The sequence below is a fragment of the Tinamus guttatus genome, unplaced genomic scaffold (genome assembly GCF_059628265.1).
Source record: "Tinamus guttatus ecotype Peru unplaced genomic scaffold, ASM5962826v1 Tinamus_guttatus_pri_ptg000131l, whole genome shotgun sequence".
In the NCBI taxonomy this organism is placed as follows: Eukaryota; Metazoa; Chordata; class Aves; order Tinamiformes; family Tinamidae; genus Tinamus; species Tinamus guttatus.
The window spans coordinates 1,795,224-1,815,618 of record NW_028288665.1 but is presented as its reverse complement, the minus strand read 5'-3'; the positions used below and the strand labels follow the sequence as shown (position 1 = coordinate 1,815,618).

The 20,395-nt window shown below is 40.4% G+C and overlaps 1 protein-coding gene across 4 annotated transcripts in view; it reads left to right on the top strand.

Moving 5' to 3' along the window:
• The first annotated feature begins 3,536 nt into the window (after window positions 1-3,536).
• The window catches only part of PHACTR1 (phosphatase and actin regulator 1), a 290,390-nt gene continuing 273,531 nt past the window's right edge, over window positions 3,537-20,395 (top strand). For 2 of the 4 annotated variants that reach the window (XM_088521729.1, XM_088521726.1), the window contains exons 1-3: window positions 6,019-6,172; window positions 17,603-17,752; window positions 19,540-19,686. In XM_088521729.1, coding sequence (XP_088377855.1) covers window positions 6,112-6,172; window positions 17,603-17,752; window positions 19,540-19,686 — 358 coding nt within the window. In that variant the 5' untranslated portion in view covers window positions 6,019-6,111. Of the gene's footprint in view, window positions 3,918-5,022; window positions 5,042-6,018; window positions 6,173-17,602; window positions 17,753-19,539; window positions 19,687-20,395 lie in introns of those variants that run through there. The other 2 variants (XM_088521727.1, XM_088521728.1) reach the window with 2 other exon arrangements.

The following is a 20,395-nucleotide window of genomic DNA, read 5'->3' as shown; positions in this document are numbered from 1 at the left end:
ATTTTTTTTCTACACAGGATATCTAACCTTTGTTCTCCATGACAGCACTTAAAGATTTTTCTCAAATAGTAACTTCTTGTTCAAGTCACAAGATGCTGGAGCTGCCTTTTTTCATGTTCATCTTTTCTACATTGGAAACTGTGCAATTTTCTCTTCAGAGCTAAACAATAAGGATGTGCCTCTGATACTGGATAAAAATCCAGAGCAAACGTTTCACTGATTGCAATAACTAGGGTTACTCTTATGTTCTCTTCGGTCCTTCTGGTTATTAATATATATATTTTTTAATTGCAGAAACACTTAAAAATACACATGCATGCGTACATGTCCACACACACACATGAAGTTTCAGTTCTTATGGATAACTCTTTAAATTCATAATTGGTGTCAGCCTGGGACCCAAGATGGAATTATACCAAATTTGTAGAACCTTCTGAAAGCATCAGTATTAGTATTTTTTTTTATGACTAAAGCACATGTAATATTCATTTCAATATTTGTGTTTCATTTTATACTCTGTGTACTGTAACATTTGTCTTGCATTGCAAATAAGAAATAGAGAACACATTTTTGTCCTAATTTTGTTAGCAATCTTTTCTTTTAATGTATCTAAGTGCAAGAGTGATAATTATAATTAAAAAAAAACCCGAAAACCTAAGCACTTTCTTCATAGATTAGAGGCTTAAACTTTTATATTCTTCCTTTATTCTGAATGTGTCCCTCAGGAAACAGCTCTCTAATAATCACCTTGCCTACACTTCTTCAGTCACACATTACATTCTCTCTCCCACTTTCTTTCAGGTTAATATTAGTGTTTGTCAGCAGCAGCAGCAGACTTTCTTTTTTTTTTATTTTTTTATTTTTTTGAGTCTCTGAGTCATTACATTAACAGCTATGTTCTCAATAGAGAGTTCAGGGTAGGGAAAAAACCAATCCTGTTGCCTACATTACTCTGACTGGTAGAAAACCAGAAGGCTACTCACTCCCTTTAAATGCCAAGTGTTCAATTACTTTCTGCCTGAGGGCTTGGGGTTTTTTTTTGGTTTTCTTTTTTTAACTTGGGGGAAAAAGTCAAATGTGATGCAGTAGGTTACTTAAGCTTACCATGAGGAATGCCAGTTTCAGATCTTTCCAAAGTATGACAGTTCTTCTCCGAGTATTTCTTCAGCAAAGGTCAGTTGGCTGATTTTATAATCCCGATTAGAAGAAGTGTAATCTCAGTACAATCTTGTGGGTGTTTGTGAATATTACCAAACCATTGCACTAGTTATCCTGAGGAGGGATCTCTACCGATAAGAGGTCTAGGCAATAGAAGAGGTTTTGCAAGCTTGTCTTCCGGGAGCTGGGAAAGCACAGGGAAGCATTTAGGGAGCTGGAGAGCAATATTTCTGGTTCTGACTCTTGCTATCCTTCTTGCACAGAAACGCCCTGAGGTGCAAAACAGTTCTTGCAAACAAAGTTTCAGAGTATATACTACAGTGTAGCATTGGCTCAAGTGCAAAACATCAAGTGTGAGTTTCAAGGATATGTTAAGTCTCATTTGGAGATCACACTCAACCATGAATATATCTGTTTCACCTGAACAATTTTCTACAACATAGGCCTTTTAACTGAACTGGAGGTAATGGGTTTCCTCTTGGAGACTGATGATCAAATCAAAACCTTTTTAACCAGTCAAGCAAAATCATGGTGAAAAATGCCATAGAAATATCTAAGTATGTATATTAATAATAATATGTAAATAAAAAGGCATTGTTATTTTCCTCATTGCTAAGTACCCCCTAGTCAGACAGAGCTCTTTGCAGCTGTTAGAACTGCTGCACTGTAATTCAAAGCCAACTGTAAAATCTTGAGATGGATGAAGGTATCAAGATGGATGATCATGCAATGGTTAGCAGAGATCCTGCTGGTGAATTTAATGGCTGCACTTGTCAGTCAAGGTGGTAGGTGACAACTCAGTTTGAAAAGGTGACAATAAAGTAGATTGGAAAAACACACCAAAGGCTGATGGACAGACACTGCAAAAGAGTCTTTAGCATAAGAGTCTTTAGCATTCAAGATTGTATTTGTCTCACTTCCTGGAGACTGGGAAATCTGGTGCCTCTAGGAAAAAGCATTCTGTACTGACTGCAAGGAGGCAGGCATGGTCTATGTGGAGAGTGAAGGATAGTCCTCTCCTCTCCCATTTTTCATCTATGTCTTTGACTGTGGTGCAGGCCTTTCTTCTTTTTTCTTTTTCTTTTTTTTTTTTTCCTGCTGAAGAAAGTCAGCTGGAATAAGCAGGTAGGTAGCCCTTGATCTATAAGATAACAGACAGATCAGAGGATAGGCTGGAATGACCTATGCTCCATTGGGGCAAATATAAACTCTCCAAAATGCATGGAATAAGGTGTTAGTAAGTCTCAGAAATGTAAAGAGGAAGGCTTGCAGTCTTCTTGCTGTTTGTTTTGGTTTTAATTTGTGCTTAGGAATGAAAATGTTTGTCACATTTCTCAAAACAGGAACAGTTCGTATAAACCAGGCCCACCACCCAAGGTGGCACTGTGACACTCCTACTCAACCCAGCCATATTTAGCAGCATGCTTGTGTAGGAACTGCCAGGCCAGATTCTACCTGAAGCTCATGTAGCTCACGCTTGTCTTTGATATCGTCTAGGTACTTTGAAGAAGCGTGTAAGAAATCTTGGAGTGGAATAATGAAGAAGCATGTAAGAAATCTGTGGAATAATGAGCTCACAGGGATTATTCTTTTCTGACCTGCACCAAAGAACCTGTTCTCTGAGGATTTATGTCCTCTTGGCCTTCTTCTTAAAAGCTTCAAAACCTCTCATTTAAGATAACAAAAGTCTAGCTTTTCAGAACTCCTAGTTTTGTCCAATGCTAATGTTTTGTGGCAATGTATGTCAGAGTGTCTATACCTGACCCCTTAAGCAGAACAAATATGAGAAGACTGCGTGTGATTGCCCTCTCTGACCCTACTCGTGCCCAGAATTTCTGAGATGAAGTTTATGAGTGGATCGCATTATTACTGCTCTCTTCAATTTCTAATCTGTTTCTGAAAGATTCACTGGAAGCAGCAAATTGCTGGCTGTTACAGGAGGGATGTCCTGTGAAGCTTCATAGCATTGCCATTGCTAGTCTCCAGTGCCTGGCTTTGTGAGGCTTCCAAAAAATAATGTGAAAATCCAGTAATGTTGAACTAGATGAATTGGAAGCCACAAAAAGTAATTGTGCTGCATTTCAGATTCCTTGCCTATCCAAGCCCACTTTCAAACTCAGAAAATATATTCTTACTAGAAAGACACATTCTGCTTTCAGGGTCATGTTTAAGCTATGATGGCAGGACACTGTGTTATCTGATTTATATTTTTACTTATGCTTTGACTGAGTAGTTTGTTGCAATATGCTGCTAAATGGAGGAAAAAAAACAGAAACTGCATCAGACAGCCACTCTGTATTTCATTCTAGAAAATAACTGGCAATTATAATTACTCACCATGTTACTGGCTCAGAATAAAAGTGGCATTGCACAAAAACCACAGTGAACATTCATCATGATTAGAAAATGCTCCACACCTTGGAGTGCAGTGGAGACATAAGAATAATTTTAAATGCAAATTAAATTGTGGGGGTAGCAAAGAGAACAGATAAAAGACAGTAAAACAAAGCCCTTCACTTTCCTCAAATTAGCAGGCTCATGTAATATATATATAAAAAAGCGGCACTACTCAGATCTCTGCTAAGAGCTTTCATTTCATCATAATATAAAACAGCAGATCCGTCACCTTTCTCTGTTCAGTAGTCTTGATTTTAAGGTTGAAGTGAAAATTAGAAGCTGCTTGTTCTGGCTCACAGACTGGGGTTGCATTTGCTTAGTCTTATTTATGACAGTAGGATGGAAAGAGGTCAGTAACACTGGTAAGTACCTATCTCCTGCATCTGCTTTTATTTATTTTTTTTTTTCATATAGCTTTTACTTTTGATTAATGTATATTTCTTGCAGAAAGCTACATCGTGCATTTTGCACAGATGCATTTTGCACTGTATCTGATATAGAAACGCGATGATTCCTAGCAAATGCTTGTATCAGATGTTAGAACACCAACAAGAATGAATGAATTACTGAAAGTAGAAATTCTGCAGTAGGAAAGGTTTCTGGATAGTCTATATATTTCATATAGAATCACTGGAATGTTTTGTGTGTTGCTTTTTCTGTATGCCTTGTCCAACAAGCAGTACCAGAAAAAGAACGGAATATCTTCAAGAACTGTTTATTTGCATTATAGTCATGGTAAAATATTTAACAGTCTCATTACTTTTGGGGTAACTGATGAAGAAAAGGATTATAGTTACCAAAAGGAAATTATTAGACAAAACAAAATGCTATGGTTAATCATTATGGAACACTCACAAATATCTGAGCATGTGAGATGCAATAAGGAAGATTAGAGTGAAAAACAAATCTTTAAGGAAACTTGATGTAGAAGATTTTTTTTTTCCATTGGAAAGTTTTTATCAAATCAAAACCAGGGGCTTAATTTTCCAGTACGGAGGGCGAGGGGGAGTGGGGGAGATGATCGTAGTGTCACCTCCTGTTGCTAAGTAACAACATCTCCTGGCCATTTTTATCTGATAAAGGAAGTTCAGTTGACGTTATGCATTATTCATCAGAGTTCCAATCAAACAATCAAAATTGTTTGCTTACACTGGGGACATTTAGTGAGATCAAAGAAGCCCTCCTTGAAACTACTGGAGCTTACATCACTGCCAGGCAGCTCCTGGTATTGCAGTAAGTATTGCTTGTGGGCTTGGGAGTGCTACAATAAAGTGATTTGCTGAGGAATTTTAGAAGTTTTCTCATCAGGATCGGCTTCTAAATTTTAGAAAAGACTGCACGTTAATCAATGAGAAATGAATGGAAGAAAGTAATAATTTGGGAATTCAGATTTCCTCGTTTTGGCCAAAGTTGTTAAAGGAATTGTTTGAAGAGAGGTCTTCTTGCCTGCACCTTTCTGTTAGTTTTGCATGGAAGAGGACTAGAGGTATGTCTGTCTGTCTGTCTGTAAAAGAAGTGCTGTGTATAGCTGTTTGTGTGCTTATAATAATATGCTGTAGCTCACTGAGCTTTGGAGGAGAGATCTGAGTTGTGTGTTTTCTGCAAATCCTGGATTTTTATGTGAGTTGTTCGGAGCAGAAGAAAATGCAAGAGGTAGCAAGAACATCAGACAAGGGTCATGATAACATGGCCCAGGTACTCTGTGAGGCAAGGGCAAACCTGGCTCAATGTGCACCCTAGCTGTAAATTACGATTTGAGGCACATCTGAGGCTCAGGAGAAAGCCCAAAAGACAAGCTTCAGCTATGAAGCAGTGCTTGCAGCGTCCTGTAATTTGTTCACCTTTGCTCTTATTGCATCTTTTAAAACTGACGGTGGCATGTTCTGCTGCACCTTGGTCTGTGGTCAGTGAAAAGAGTGGGGTGGAAAAAGGGCTTGTTCCTTTTTCTTTAGGTGGAATAAAACACCAGAGAAAGTGCAGTCTTGTGACTTCATTTCTAGTTCAGTTTTGGCATAATCAGCACTCATGCTGGCTTTGCTGTAGTTACAGTAGTGCCTGCTCAGAGGTCCTGCCCATGGATCTGGCTTTGTTGCTGTCCTGGGCACTGAATGGCTAAGGTCAGTCCTTGCCACAAGATTTCTTGATGTTAGTTTTAAGACCAAATGTAAGGAGCAGGTGAATCAAATATATAGTGTAAGCAATGGAGACTGTGGCTAGGATAAAGGTGAATGTACTAGGAATTTGCTAATGCAAGATTACATGTTACTTTTTTATGGCTATAGACATGAATTTGTATAAAACAACCTGTCTAAAGTAGAAAAGGGTATTTATGAGGTTCGACGAATACAGGTTTGAGAATGTTTTGACCATAATATCTCAAACTTAGTATTTTGATGAGTGCATACACAATCCTTTCCTTCCTTTTTTGTTTTTTGTTTGTTTGTTTGTTTTTTGTGGTTTTTTAGGTTTTTTTGTCTGACACCTCTATTATTTTTCTCAGGAATCTGACTGATCATTGATTCAGGAGTTTTGTTTGCAAACACAAGGTCCTTGAAAATGGACTACTTTTTGGATGTCGAGTCTGCTCACAGACTGTTTTACAGTCAAGGGGCTCAAGGTAAGAAACTCTGGACACTGTCTCAGAATATGACTGTTATAACTGTATAATAAGACATATTGGGGCTGACCAACAGCTGGCTGCTGTGACTGAACTACTCAAGTGTAAGGAAGCATAAGGAAGGACCTTCAAAAAGCATGGGGTGTAACAAGGATTGTGAGAATAGCAATGATAGGGCTGATTTGCTCCCTTGGAGGGTAAGGAAAAGCTTATTGCTGTTGGGCACACAGTAGGAACAAAAGGAGCTCTAGAGATCTGAACCTCGTCAATGTAGATCCAGAATGGACAAGTCAGAGGGGATGGCTGTCTCCTGCCGCAAGCTGTGCAAGCTTGTGGGGTGCTTCCCCTTCCTCCTCATTTCTCAGTGCTGGCAGTAGCTCTCAGGACATATTAGGTAGTGCTGTAGGAATAACCAATTTAGGCAAACTCTGAGACACTCCAATGCACTGTACACAAGCAGTGCCCTCTTACAGGTCTGTGTCCTTCCCCTGTGAAATGCTGGCCCCCACTGAGTAATAACAATGCAACAGCTAGAAGGTGTAATCAAACTTCCTGACTGTAATATAATGTAGTTGAGACTTGTTCATGAAACAAAAAAAAAATATTTTTGGCAAAGTCAGTGTACATATTTCTCACCAGTTCTATTTTTGCAGAAAATCTGCTGTTGCAAAGAGGAAATTTTTTTTTTATTCCTTATAAAAATCTTTAAATGTCATACTAAATGGAAGAAAACTGTAAAGACCAAGTAGCTTTATTGCCTTTTTCTTTCCACATACTGCCTGTTTTTTTCACAGTTAGCTTCATTCAGTTGCCAGCTGAACTCTAAGTCCAGCCAACAGAGTTTTGCTTTTCCTCTAGAGGGTCTTTTCCCAGAGCAAAACCCGGTCTGTGCAGGGGCTGCCACCATCTCAAGATGCAGAGGGGTCAGCACTGTCTTTAACCTTTGCCTTGACTATGATGCTGCTCAATAACACATGTGCAGCTTCTGTCCCAGCCATCACGATGTAATTTTATGCATACCAATCATGCAGGAAAATGTTGACAGGAAGCCTTTATTGCCACAACACAGCACTGAACTACAACTGCAAATACTCAGTACCTTAGGTGAAAACCTGATAAGGGAAATGACAGATCTTGGTTGCTGCCTTTTTTTTTCCCCTCCCCTCTGTCTAAAATGCAACACATACCTAAACATTGCTACAAAAGTAATATTAAAATAATAAGTTTTTAGATATTCCTATGAGACTAGACCCATTTTCAATTCCATAGAAAGTAGAATTCAGAAACCTGCAATTTCTTGCTTTACATTCTGTGTAAATTTATCAACAGCTTTCTATGCATCACAAGGTTCAGAAAAGGCTATGGTAAAATATGCCTTCATGTAATGAACATAACTGTTTACAAAGTGACTAATAAGGTTTGCACAGAAAACCTTCATTATAAATATTTCTAAGAAGGCAGCTAGAGAAAAAATGTACTTTTACCCACAGTTAGAGAAATTACATTGCTATCAGTCACAGATAGATATGTCTGTACTATTCTGTTGGGTGCATGGCTTTCAAATTTTACCTTTCCTTTAGCACCTGGTCATCTCTTTGTTTTAATGTGATTATTCTCCTTTTCTTAAGTGTAAATGGCAAAAAAAAAAAAAAAATCCATCCTACAGAAGTGTATACACATCATCAGCAGAGTTTTGACCTTTAGATCTATCGTGCAGGTTTCTGTCACTTTACCAGAACAGGCAAAAATGAGCTCCGGGAGTTTTTGTCCCCCTGCAGGCAAACTGTCTATGAGCACGTTTCCACTGCACATAGCAGGGCACAGAGGCTCCCAAACCTGATTTCCTGCACAGCTAGGAACAGCACAGTGATAGCTGAGCCACGTTGCACTTTTCACATTTCTTTCTGCTCCTCTTTCTGCACTGTTCCCAGCTCCCGTCCTTCATACTTCATCCCTCATGTTCACCGGATCTCTTAGCCAAATTCCTAGGACTCTCTCTTTGCTCTTTAGATCTCTGCATTTGAGGCAGGCTGCTTTCTGACAATCTCGATGCCAGCAGGGAAATTGCTATGAGTGAAGAAGAGACGACAGTTTTGCTCTACATTCTCAAACACTGCAGCACGGCAGCCCCCTGGCAACAGGAGGAGTGCTTGAGGGAAAGGATGGATGAACAATCTGATTGGGAACACCAGATGAGAGAGATGAAATGTGGCTAGGGCAGACAGCAGCTTCAGAGACTTTCTGTCTACCTCTGCTGGTGTGGTGCTGAGCATGAGGTGACAGAGATGGCTTTAGCGGGTCAAGCTACAAAGCTTTTGTAAGAGTTTCACAAACAGTGTTTCTGTAGGAAATACCCTTATATTCCATCCTTACCCTCAAACCCCTTAAAGCTGTCTTGTCCCTTATACATAAGGAACTCTACATTATTCCAGCATGCCTCAGAGACGCCTATACAGCACTGATTATGCCTGTCATCTTTGTAACTTGTGCCAAATTTTAAGGCAGGCTTCTAGAGCACAGGCATTTCTATATGAGATAACAGCATGATTTCTCCAAACATAGGCAAAAGAACACATTTATTTCCCTATCTGCCTTCTGAGAAATAGTTAGGCTGTTTTTGCTTAACTTTATTTTAAAAAAATGCACTGAATATGAGGCATCCATTCAATATTAATAGTGTAGCTCAAGTAGCTAGTTAGGAACTGAAGAAAAGGTCTGCATAAATCATTGTTACCAAACTTATCTAATGGGATCACAAGTAATTATTTGATGTTAATATAATAACATATTACTATTAGCAAAGCATGCTATCAAAGAACTTGTGTATATGCATTAAAATTGCTTTATGCTAAAATTGAGGGAAAGAAGACTCCAGTATTCAACCGTTTAATTAAAATCAACATTGAAATGCATTGTATGTATTATTACAGTTGTTATTTTACGGTGTGCTCTATTTACATACCACAGAGGGTGGTTTATTACCAATTTACTCTTTCTGTGAGATTTGAAGACTTCTGCCTTTTCTTCTTTTCATCCTCTAAATAAAGAAAATTGTCCTATCCAATGTTTTCACACAAATGATATGACATTACAAATAGCAACTATGAAGCACAGATTCCCAGTACCTGTTCCCTGTGGGTGGAGGAGAAGGAAAGGGAAAGGGCTATAAAATGTTGGGAAGGAGCCCAAAGAGCTATGATGCTGTTGCTGGCAGGTGACAGCAAATCTTGGCTGACCTCAGGTCTTGTGCAGTCAAATATATGGTGCTCTGACCTCAGATAGGAACTGAAACATGGATCTGGCACCCAAAAGTTAACCTCTTCTCTAGACCATACTGTCTGCACCAACACTTACAACTCATTCCTAACCATGCAGAAAGCTGCAGAGCTGCTTTTGCTGCTGTAGGGTAGGAAGGGAGAGGTGTGACTGAATCAGCTGCTTCCTCTCCCATCCTCTTCTTGTGCAGAAGCAGCCATTACCTTATGCCTGTAGGCTGCGAGCAGTAGCAGAAGATGTCTGGCCATTTGGGCTTCATGTGCTGTTCAAACAGATGTTCCCTGTTTCCTCAGAGGAAAGTGAAACAGGAGGGATGGAAAAGTCACAAAAGCTGGATCTGGCAGCAGGATTATCTAGATTTAGAGCAACTTGATAAATGAAACCAGCTGGCTGTGGTCTTCAGATACCAGCCAAGAATATGCTAAGGCCTGTAGTCATCCCTGACTGTCTCTTCTGTTGCCATGTGTTAGGATCTAGAAAATATATAGCAGCGTCCTCACAAAATGCATAGTGCCTGATGATGCATGTGCAAGGCAGAAGCAGGGAAGAACATTCCCTGGGTCAGGCCCTTTGCTCTAGGAAAAATCTGAAATTGAAATCTAAATTTAGGCCTGGACTCCAGTTTTTGAAAATGGCTTCTCTCTTTGAAGCACATGGAAATAAAATACTAAGATCACTTGTGAATGTTGCCTTCGGCTAAATGGGTTATGTAACAGGATCTACAATAGGATTCGGCTCACTTATCCTTAGGTGTCTTCAGTGAAGATGTCTCCTCCTAAAACATCTGACCCTGATAGCATGACACTCTTATAATCAGTGGAGAGAAACAATCATCTTAACAGCTTGTTTAACCTAGTCTCAGGCATCTTCCTTGGGATAACATAAATCATATTTTATTCTCTCCACTGATTATAAATTCACAGGTAGCAACCTCAGACAAAAGATACCTGTGCTGTCAGCATTTATTCAGGTAGAGGAATTCCATGTTGCAAGAAAGGAAGCAACTTCCCTGAAATGTGTCAAGTAGTAATTCAAAGCTTCAACTGTGAAGCCCCCATCTCATTTCTAGCCTATTTTGTAGAGATACTAGTTTTGATCAACTTGAAAGAAATTCTACCTTTGGTCTTGCAAAGAAACACCTCAGATTTGACAGAGCTGAGCAGGCTGGTGTCAGGGAAGAGCAGGATGGAGCAGGCAGCTCCGTAAGGGATGTTGAGCCAAGAGCCAGTGACACAGGAAGAGGCAGGAGCCTCACCAACAAGAAGTAAAAAGCACCATGGTACCAAAACAAGGACAGCATAGCAGGTCCAGCAACAGTCTCCAGGTTCAGCCAAGAGCCTAGCTCACCAGTCAAGTTCATAATGATGAGGCAACTAAGCAGGGAGTCAGCAGTTAGGATTGGATCAATGAGAAATACAGCTGAAAGCATGGCTGCAACCTAGTTAAGAAAGGGGGCAAGAGCCTCAGTGTAAAGGCAGCTACCAAGAGCAGGGAGGAGAGCTGCTGCTGAGGCTTCTTCCTGCTCTTTTTTTAAAGAGGTTGAAAGCTGTCTGAGCTTCTGAAACGCCAGATTTGCTCCGCAGTAAGAAACAAGCAGCCCTCCAGCACTGAGTCTCGTGACTCAGTCCCAATTGCAGGTCTGCAAATGAAGTCAACACTGCTGGATGGGTCCTCCTGAACGACACCATGACTTTCCTTTGAAGTATAAATAAAAGGCGGAGGTGGTACCAGCTCTTAGCATTTAATAAGCCAGGCTGTAGACGCTTAAGTAGGGGAATGATTAATCCTTCCCGTTAAAAGCACTAAGCACAAAATTTAAGAACCTTTGGGGCAGGACAACTCCACATCTAGTGGAGTAAATGCTCACAAATGGAGTCTGGATCCATCATTGCCCCCCTCATATCTATTTTTTTTTTTCTGTGTGATATATACTGCTCTGTGACTGCAAACAGTTGCAGCAAGGACCTGGCAGTGCCTCACCCTCCTTGGCATTTAGACTGAGCCACTGTACAAAAGGGAATAAAGTTCCTTGAATGAGTATATATATATATATATATATATATATAAGACGATTCTGCTCAGTACATTGCAATGAAGGGTTCAGGGAAAATCCCAAAATAGGGTTGCCCACAGCAGGCTGTATGTAGCATTGCTCTTCAGTGAGCCTAAGGTTAGGGATATAAAATCAGTTTTTTTTAGGGGTATATTTTTTAGAGGTGTAAAATCATTTCTAATTTTCTAGAAACTTGTGTCCAGATTTTTCCAGTTTCATATCCTCTTACACCAGCAGGGGGCCCAATGCTTAAAATGATCTTCATTGATCAAGATGGTTCTACGTACTTTGAAATTGTTTGTCAGTCTGTTTGGCAGGATACACTGTGCTTATTTAACTAACTGAACAGAACTCTCTTGAAGGCTAAGCTTAAACTGTCCTTATATTCATAAATTATTTATGGATCCACTTACATTAGGTATTCACATACAGGCTGCAACTTCCTGCGAGCTACTTGATGATTGTAAAGAGTGATTAAAAATGTGAAGTAGTAAAAAATATTGAAATAAGCAAGAAAGGTAGGGTGAATGGTTAATATATTCATAATATTGTATAGATGCACAGGGGATGATTGCTCAAGAGATTCCAGGAAATCCTTCTCCTGTATCAGTTTTCCAGCTTTGATTTAATAAAATGCTACCACTTAGTTTTAACTCCACATTTGCCTGATTCCTCTCTTATCTCAATTTATATATTCCACTATGCTTCACTTTTGCTCATTTATTTTAATTCACACAGTGCTGATTCATTTTACGTTTGACTCTATTCACTGCTGACTACTCAGTGCTACATTCCTTCTGCTTTTATATATCAAAGCATGTCCAGTATTTTATTGTTTATTGTTGCACCACCCCCAAACCCTAGTCCAGAGTTATTCCATTGCAGACTTCTTTCTTGTTTAAAGTAATACTAGGACACTACATCCACCAAAACTGATATGATAATCCAATATATAGATTAACATCTCTTCAGAGTTACATTATTTTGCAAGTGTCCTTTTTTTTATTCATATGATATCACTGATTCTTAGATGAGTAACTTTAATAACAGTAAATTTGTAACAGCAAGTGTGCCTTTCCGGTGTAGTCAACCTCTGCCACTTTAAATCCTAGAAAATAATAAATCAACATTTACCCTATCTTTATAAACTTTTGTTTTTCCCTTTCCCACCTTCTCTTCTGTTATGTTCCCATTACTTCAGGCTTAGAATTTAGGAACTGACAATTGAGTGTTCTGATTTGAGTTTCTGGCCTGCAGGTCAGGTAGACAGATTATCTTTACCAGTTGCATAAAAATTGGTCTTTATTAGTTGCAATAACTGTGCTTCAGCTACTTTTTGTTCATGGTTTCAATATAAGGTCTTTGAAAGCAGTGCTAGATAACCACACATGCATGAATCACACTAACTTTTTCTTCTGGATTCATTCTCCTTCATTTATTCCTTTATTTCTTCTAGTTAAAATAACTAAGTCTCTATTTGTCCATGTCTCATAATCTAGCTCTCCTTTTTTTAAGTATAATAGTTTTATGAAGCCCACACCTTTTGACACAAAGGCAGAAGAACCAGTTTGTTTCATCTAAAATGCATAAAAAAAATGCTACATAGGCATACTGTGCATACATTTACCAACTATAGTGACCAAGAGTGGTGGTCAATGGTGTGCACTAAAGTGGTCCTTTTGCATATATACTGTTGTATACAATTCTCAGGCCTGTGTTCTGAAGCTATGTATCTAAGTCCTTTCTTTCAGATTATTGATGTCCATCAAGCCAGTGTCAAAGACCTTAACACCTTTGCTGTAGCGAAATGCAGCAATCTATATGCATGTGTTTCTCTGTTTATCCAGGAGTCGTAAGCTTATAAACCACTCTTTATAAATGACAAATTATGCCCTCTCCAGTGCTTGCACGTGTTCTGCTTCTTTTTTCTTCTGCTGGTCATGCCCCATTTCACATCTCTAATCCTTCAAATGTTGTTGTTCACTTCTTCACCACTTGAATTTAAAGCAAAATGAAAAAGAAATGGCGTTAAATCAGACCACGTGGTCCTACTTTGTAGTTAACACGCACATGTACCCACTGCTTGGGCAGTCTTTAAAGAATATTCATAACTTTTTTTTTCTTTAGTCCGGATGGAAAACCATGTTCAAGATGCATCAAAACAAACCTAGATTTATGATTTTTAAGGCTTCTATTTATCCAGAAATACATTTATGTGAGTGTTATCTACATGTAGCTTAACATACTGAGCCCTTTCGAGATAAACTTGAAGAAGGAGTAGAACTGAAAGAGGAGTGAGTGCCAGTAAAATACACTCAAGTAAGAAGCTTGTCCACTTTCTGATGAAAAAATGTAGCATGAAAGAATCCTACTCAATCAGCCCCAGCAGTCGTGCAATTAAAATAATCCCACAGGCTTTCCAAAGATAATAGGTGGTTCAAAATTTATCTTGAGAAATGACTTTTTCCTCAAAAAAGTCTGAAAATTTTGATGTAAAAAAACATTCCTCTGTGGCTATTTGCACATTATTTGAAGTTGCTTTTGATTACATGCATCAGAAACATGTACTTTCCAATGCATTTCAAATATATAACATGGGTTTTCTGATCAATTTTGAAAAGGATGACTTTTCACTTCTGAAAGATTTTCAATCCTGAAAGTTTTTCTAAAAATATAAGTCTTAACATATCTGTATTTTGACATTTTAAAGCAAACAATGCTTCTTGGCAAACAAAAATTAGCAATATTTTTAATTAAAATATGTAAAAGTGTATTTTAATGGAAAAAAATGAAATGCCAAAAATTATTTTCAGCCCTCCCACATTTTCTGTAATTTCAAGCAATATTTAAAAATTAGATGACTTATAGGTGTAACTAAATACACTTAGAATTTCTGTTTTAAATGCCTTTAATGCAATATAATCATTCACATATTTCATATTCCCTTCTTCCAAGTGTGCATTTGTGTCATATTTCAGTAACATACAGTATTCTGAGACAATGAATTTGCATTTATATATAATTAGTTTCAGTGTGTTGTTACATACATTATAGCATCTTTTTAAAGATTTTTTCCCACATAAGCATTCTTTTCCCTTTCTAACAAATACCAAGCAAGATACTGCTAAAATGTGTTGATCCTGCTGTAAGTCTATGTAAAGCAATGCAAACAGAATGAATTTAACCCAAATGAGTTATTTACATTCTAAGAAAAATATAGCATTTAGACTGGCTGTTTACATTGAGTATCATAGCACTGGTCTCAAATGTAATTGCAGTATGAGCTGTCCCTTAACATGTACTGCAGTGTGATTCTTTACTCCAAGATCTTCAAGAGGCCTTTATAACTTTCCTGTAAAGCCATCACTTAAAAATGTTTATCAGAGATTGAATTTATTTGTGGAAAGTATCAGAAGCTAAAAATAGTTGCTGGCTTTCTGTGATAGACAGATCGGTCACATGGGGTTAATGGTGATAACTTTACTAAAAAAAAAAAAAGGGCAAATCTTCATAAAGAGTGCCACAGGTTATGTCAGGAAAGGTAATATACTATGTCCATCTGATTTTTTTTTCAGTGTTTACTTAAAATTTCCTGTCTTTCCATGAATATTTCTGTCAGGAAATAACATGAAACATAATCATGGTTGTGGAAGTCATATGTTTTGATGGCTTCAGAAAACATCTTCCAACATCCATCTACCTCTAGTAAAAACAAATACATGCCAGACCCTAATATTTTTATGCTCAAAGTAAAAATGATTTATAAATAATCACAAAGAAAATTCACTCATCTTCTGCACACAATAACAGAATATTAAATTTACATTCTTTTTCAAATACTTTCCTGTGCCCTGATCCAGCCATTCATGAAATGCATGGGTACCCTTTCACTAACTTTAATTACCCTGGATCGTTTTTTTCAGACAAATCTTGTACATGGCTGTTTTGCAAGATAATTTTTACAATGTTGACTTCATATAAAAGTAGATCATCCTTAAGTGCAAATTTGATGAAGCATTATACAAAATTTTCCATTGCAGAATTTTTCCATTTGCTTTTATCTTCATACTGTAAATCCATTACAAGAGAGAAATAGTTTACAGTCTAATAGCAATGTTTGCTTTAGCATAATCTGAACAGCTGATCCCTCTAAATCAATTTTGCCCTTTGCTTCTATTTCAAATCCACATTGTAAATTAGAAATGAGCAAAATCTTGAAAGAATGCTAGTTAAAACCAAAACCCAAATAGTCTAGAGCAGAAATACCAAGACCAATGCTTCTTCGGTAAACTACATAATTCTACAAATTGAGAAATACCAAGTGGTAGCTTTTGTTAAATCGTATTAATTATAGGCTATCATGCCTAAAGCCTGACTGGCGTTAGGCATCTGAAGGCTTCTAATAGACAGATATTATTTAGAGCTCTAAAAGAACTCTTTAAAGAAAATCTCTGTTACAAGACTGTAGAATTTGTAGACAGTCACTATCAGTCAGTCGTGCTCTCCATCCTCAGCAGGAAAACAGGGTTTTATTGCTTTTGTTTGAAGTGTGGTAGCTAACAAAAAACTCAAAATTATGACTTTGTCAGTCCAGCTGATGCCCAAGCAGCAAGGAAAATCCAGGGTTTTGGGATTCTTTTGGATCCTTTGGAAAGAGTGCAAGGACACGCCATCTTCCATCTGAGAGCATGAATGTGTGGGGCTACATCAGGCTCAAGAAATAAACCCAGCTCTCCCCAGCCCATGTCAAAGTGCTAACAATGGGATAACATTTGAGAGGTGGTGTGAATCTCCTAAGCTACATATTTTTGGGAGGCTCTCTTATAAGAATGAGTGCATTCTGTTATGCAGTCCCACATTAAAGTTGGTTTAATAGTCCTTGAGACCCACACTAAGGGTAAGGATGAAGTTTCAAGCAGGAATTCTCTTCCCAGATAGAGAGGAGAAAAATGCAGGGTCTCTACCTACCATGATACTCATGCCTGAAGTGATCAGCCAGATGCCATCCAGCATTTGTGATAACCTTTTTCTATTCAGAGGGAGAATTAAGTGGAATATATCTATAGGGGCTCTTTCGTTTGTGCCCTGCTCACACCCAAAGCAGTGGGCAGATACTCATAACTGCTTTTCACATAAAAAAACACCTACTTTAAAAGAACATTATCAGGACTGTGGGGTCAACTGCTAAATTCTTAGGCCTCTGCAACATTAATTCACTTGCCTTATACATATGTATTATGGTACAGTTTCTAATTACATGATGACTCAGTAATTTTTTACTACCTTACAACTAGTTTCATCAGTGCACAGAGTGGGTAGTGCTCACTTAATAAGCCAGTATTAAGTCCTCCTTGAAGGCATGGCCTCAAGCCATTTAAGCCCTGTTCAGAAGAGAAAAATATTAATTTCCTTGTGGGTTTTTAATCCCATATGTAAAGTATATGAATAGCTTACAAATACTAATGAATTTATATTTTCACAAAATCCCTACTAGGAAGGAAAATGGTGACCCTGCCCCCCTCCCCCCCGCTTTTTCGTAGCTAAGAAACTAAGGCATAAAGAGATTAAGAGCACAAAGTATCTGCTGACTTTCAGTGGCCAAATTAAAGCATCAAGAAAGTGAATTTGGAGCGAGTTGCTGTATGTATCACTTTTGCTCCAAACACAGCCTCCATAGAAAACTGAGGGAGTACTTAATACTTCCGTTACTCAGACACCACAGTCTCAAAACCTCTGTTGAGAACACGGGGGCTGCAGCTTGTGAACAGCTGTGAAAACAGCAGTTTAAGTGGCAAGACTAGGAACATCAAATATGAATTCTGTGACAGAAAGAGAGCAAAACCTGTATCTTCAGGGCACCCTGGGTAGCCTTCTTTTCTCACCTTGTCTTTGCATCATTCAGCACAAGCATTTAAATTCTGCAGCATGGGAGGAAGGGACCCTCAGAAAAGAGCTTCTTTTGCTACATAGTAAAGGTTTTATTTTATACTGAGTGATTTTCTTTTTCCTTCTTCCTTCTTCCTCTCTCCTCTTCCTCCCCACTGTTTCTTCCTGTTTTTCCTTGCCCTTTCTCCCACTATTCTCCCCTTCGTTCTTATTAGCTCGTCGGGCAACTCTTCTCACTGTGCCCACACTGATGACAGCATCTTCGGAGGAGGACATAGACCGGAGACCCATCAGAAGACTTCGGTCTAAGAGTGACACCCCCTACCTGGAAGAGGCAAGGATCTGCTTCAACCTGGATAATTCAGGTATGACCGTATCCCTTCCCTTCTTAAGCACAGTGGATGATATTAATGGAAGACTTCATTGTATTGTACACACACCAGAGGGTAACTCCTTGTTCACCTCGTGGCATGATGGATCACCAAGGACGTCTGAATATGAATCCTTCTCAAAGTTCTCCTGCAAGTGCCAGCAAAAGCTGTTTCCATGGCTTAGCCTGGGTCTTCAGCCAGGGAGATCAATAAGACAGCAAAAAAAAAAATGGGTTCGCAAACAAGGAAGGAACGAGTTTGCAAACAACATCTATTTGCCCCCTTCCCAGTCCAGTCAACAAGAAAAAAGACAGCTGTTCTGCACATTTATGAAGGGATTAGACCTAACAGTAGAATTCAGCTAGACCTAACATTATAGTCGTGGTGAAACATCCAGTATGCCCCAAAACATCGCTAGCTTTATTGGCAAAAGCGGCAAAAACGATTCATAGCTGCCAAGGGCTGCCCACAGAGCTACAGCAGCACTGGCATTCCCTGAAACTCTTATTAAGGAGGTCGCCCAAAATGAAAGATTTCTGAGCTGCCGAACAACTTGGCGACTCTAAGCAGATCATGCTTTCTTTACACAATCTGCATTAAGCAATGAACTAGTACACTCACTGCTATACATTGTAACTGTTAAACTCTTACTTTGAGTAGCACTTCCATGCTAATTAGTTAAAAAACAAACAAAAAAAAAGCATTTTTGTTTTTGTATTACACTAACATCTGAAGGTCCTAGTGAGCCTGGAGCCCCAGGATGATAGGCAGTTCACAACCACATGAGAAATAACCTCCACAGCAAGAGCTGGATGTTACGGAGAGGGGGAAGCAGCAAAACCTTATCCTCATTTTGTGACCAAGGGGCCGAGTTGCTCATCTTTGCCTAGGGCCACATGAAAGAATGTTTTAGACTGAAGGTTGGATGCAAACCCACAACTCCTAACTCTGGCTGTGGGAAGCAAATAAAAACGCTGCTTCTCTCTGGCAGGGCTAAAACGTAGATGGAAGAATAAACAGATGGGGGTTATGTTTTTTGAGTTTTTGTTTTGTTTTGTTTTCCCCAAACACCTGCCACTGGGAGATATGAACATGAGTCTCGAGCTTTAACTGAAAAAGTCATTAAAAATAAAAATAAAAAAATAAAAGGAAAGAAAGAAAAAAAAAAAGGAGCAATGGCACAAAGTCCCTCAGCCACGTTGGCCGTTGAAAACGCTGGGCCCCCATATCACCCCATTACGGGGTGAGCCCGGAGCCGGGGCGGGCGGGAAGGGGCAGCACCTCGGCCCCTCGGGGTCCCGCCTGACTGCGGGGCTGCCCGGGGGACCCCGGGGGCGGAGGGCGCGGAGGGCGCGGAGGGCGCGGGGTGCCGGTGCCGGTGGCGGTGACGGTGGCGGTGGCGGTGGCGGTGCCGGTGCCGGTGCCGGTGCCGGTGCCGGTGCCGGTGCCGGTGCCCCCCTCCGGCCGCCCGGGCCGCGGCGGCGCGGGCGCCTCGCGGCTCTTTAAGCGGCCCGCAGCGCTGCCGGGCCGGGCCGGGCCGGACCGGAGCGTTCGGAGCGGGTCGCGCCGCGCCCCGGCGGGAAGGGGCAGCGTCGGGGGCCGCCGCTCCCGTCCGCGGATCCTTGACGGGTTTTCCCTCTCTCTCCCCCCGTCTCCCTGCGCTCCTTTCTCCCTTTCCCTCTCCCTTTCCCCCCTTGCTCCCCTCCCCCTCCCGCGCGACTCTTCCTCTTGGCCCCCTCCTCCCCCGCCGCCCCGCGCCGCCGCTCGCCGCTCGCCCTCAGCTCGCCGGGCCACGCTGCTCACCGTGCCCACATTAATGGCGGCCTCATCCGAGGAGGACATCGACCGGCGGCCCATCCGCAGGGTGCGCTCCAAGAGCGACACGCCGTACCTGGCCGAGGCGCGCATCTCCTTCAACCTCGACGCAGGTGAGAGCGGCCCCGCGGTGCCCCCCGCTGCAGGGACCCCGCGCTGCGCCCTGCGGGCTCTGCAGGGACCCCTCCCCGCAGCCCCCCCGGCGCTGGGTGCACACTCTGGGTTGCTGTTGCCTTCAAGTCAAGACTTCTTTAAGTAACCCCCCCAAAAAACGAGCTGTAGGTAAGTTGGATGGTGACCCAGATGGCCTACGGTGCCAAATTCCGGGGCTAAGGAGCTGGGAGTAAAGAAGGAGGTGAAATGCAAAGGAGCATGTCTGTGTGCAAAAAGAGGCTCTGTGCATCTGGTTGGACTGCCAAAATGCACCCTGTGTTGGCTTGCACTGTCACAGGTGATACCATCATGTCATGCAGTTATAAATAGGTAAACTGGTTAAGAGGAAGGCACCTTGAGGTTACCTGGTGCTACCATCTTTATGCTGAGCTAGGCATGCTGTTGTTACTACAACAAAACCCGGAAGATGTGCAAGTCTCAAGGTACCTCTTTCCTGCAACACACAGGGAAATTTTGTAATTGTGCTCAGCTTTGCTATCTTTGCTGTCTTTGCCTTGCTCCCTTTAATAAGTGTAGCAGAGCTTTACTTTCAAACCTGGGAATGGAATTCCTTTAAAATAAATAATTAAAAGAAACAGTCCTAGTATATTCAGAAACATAAATGGAAAGTGTCTGAAGCGGAGCAAGTGTGTGTTTTCATTAATCCAT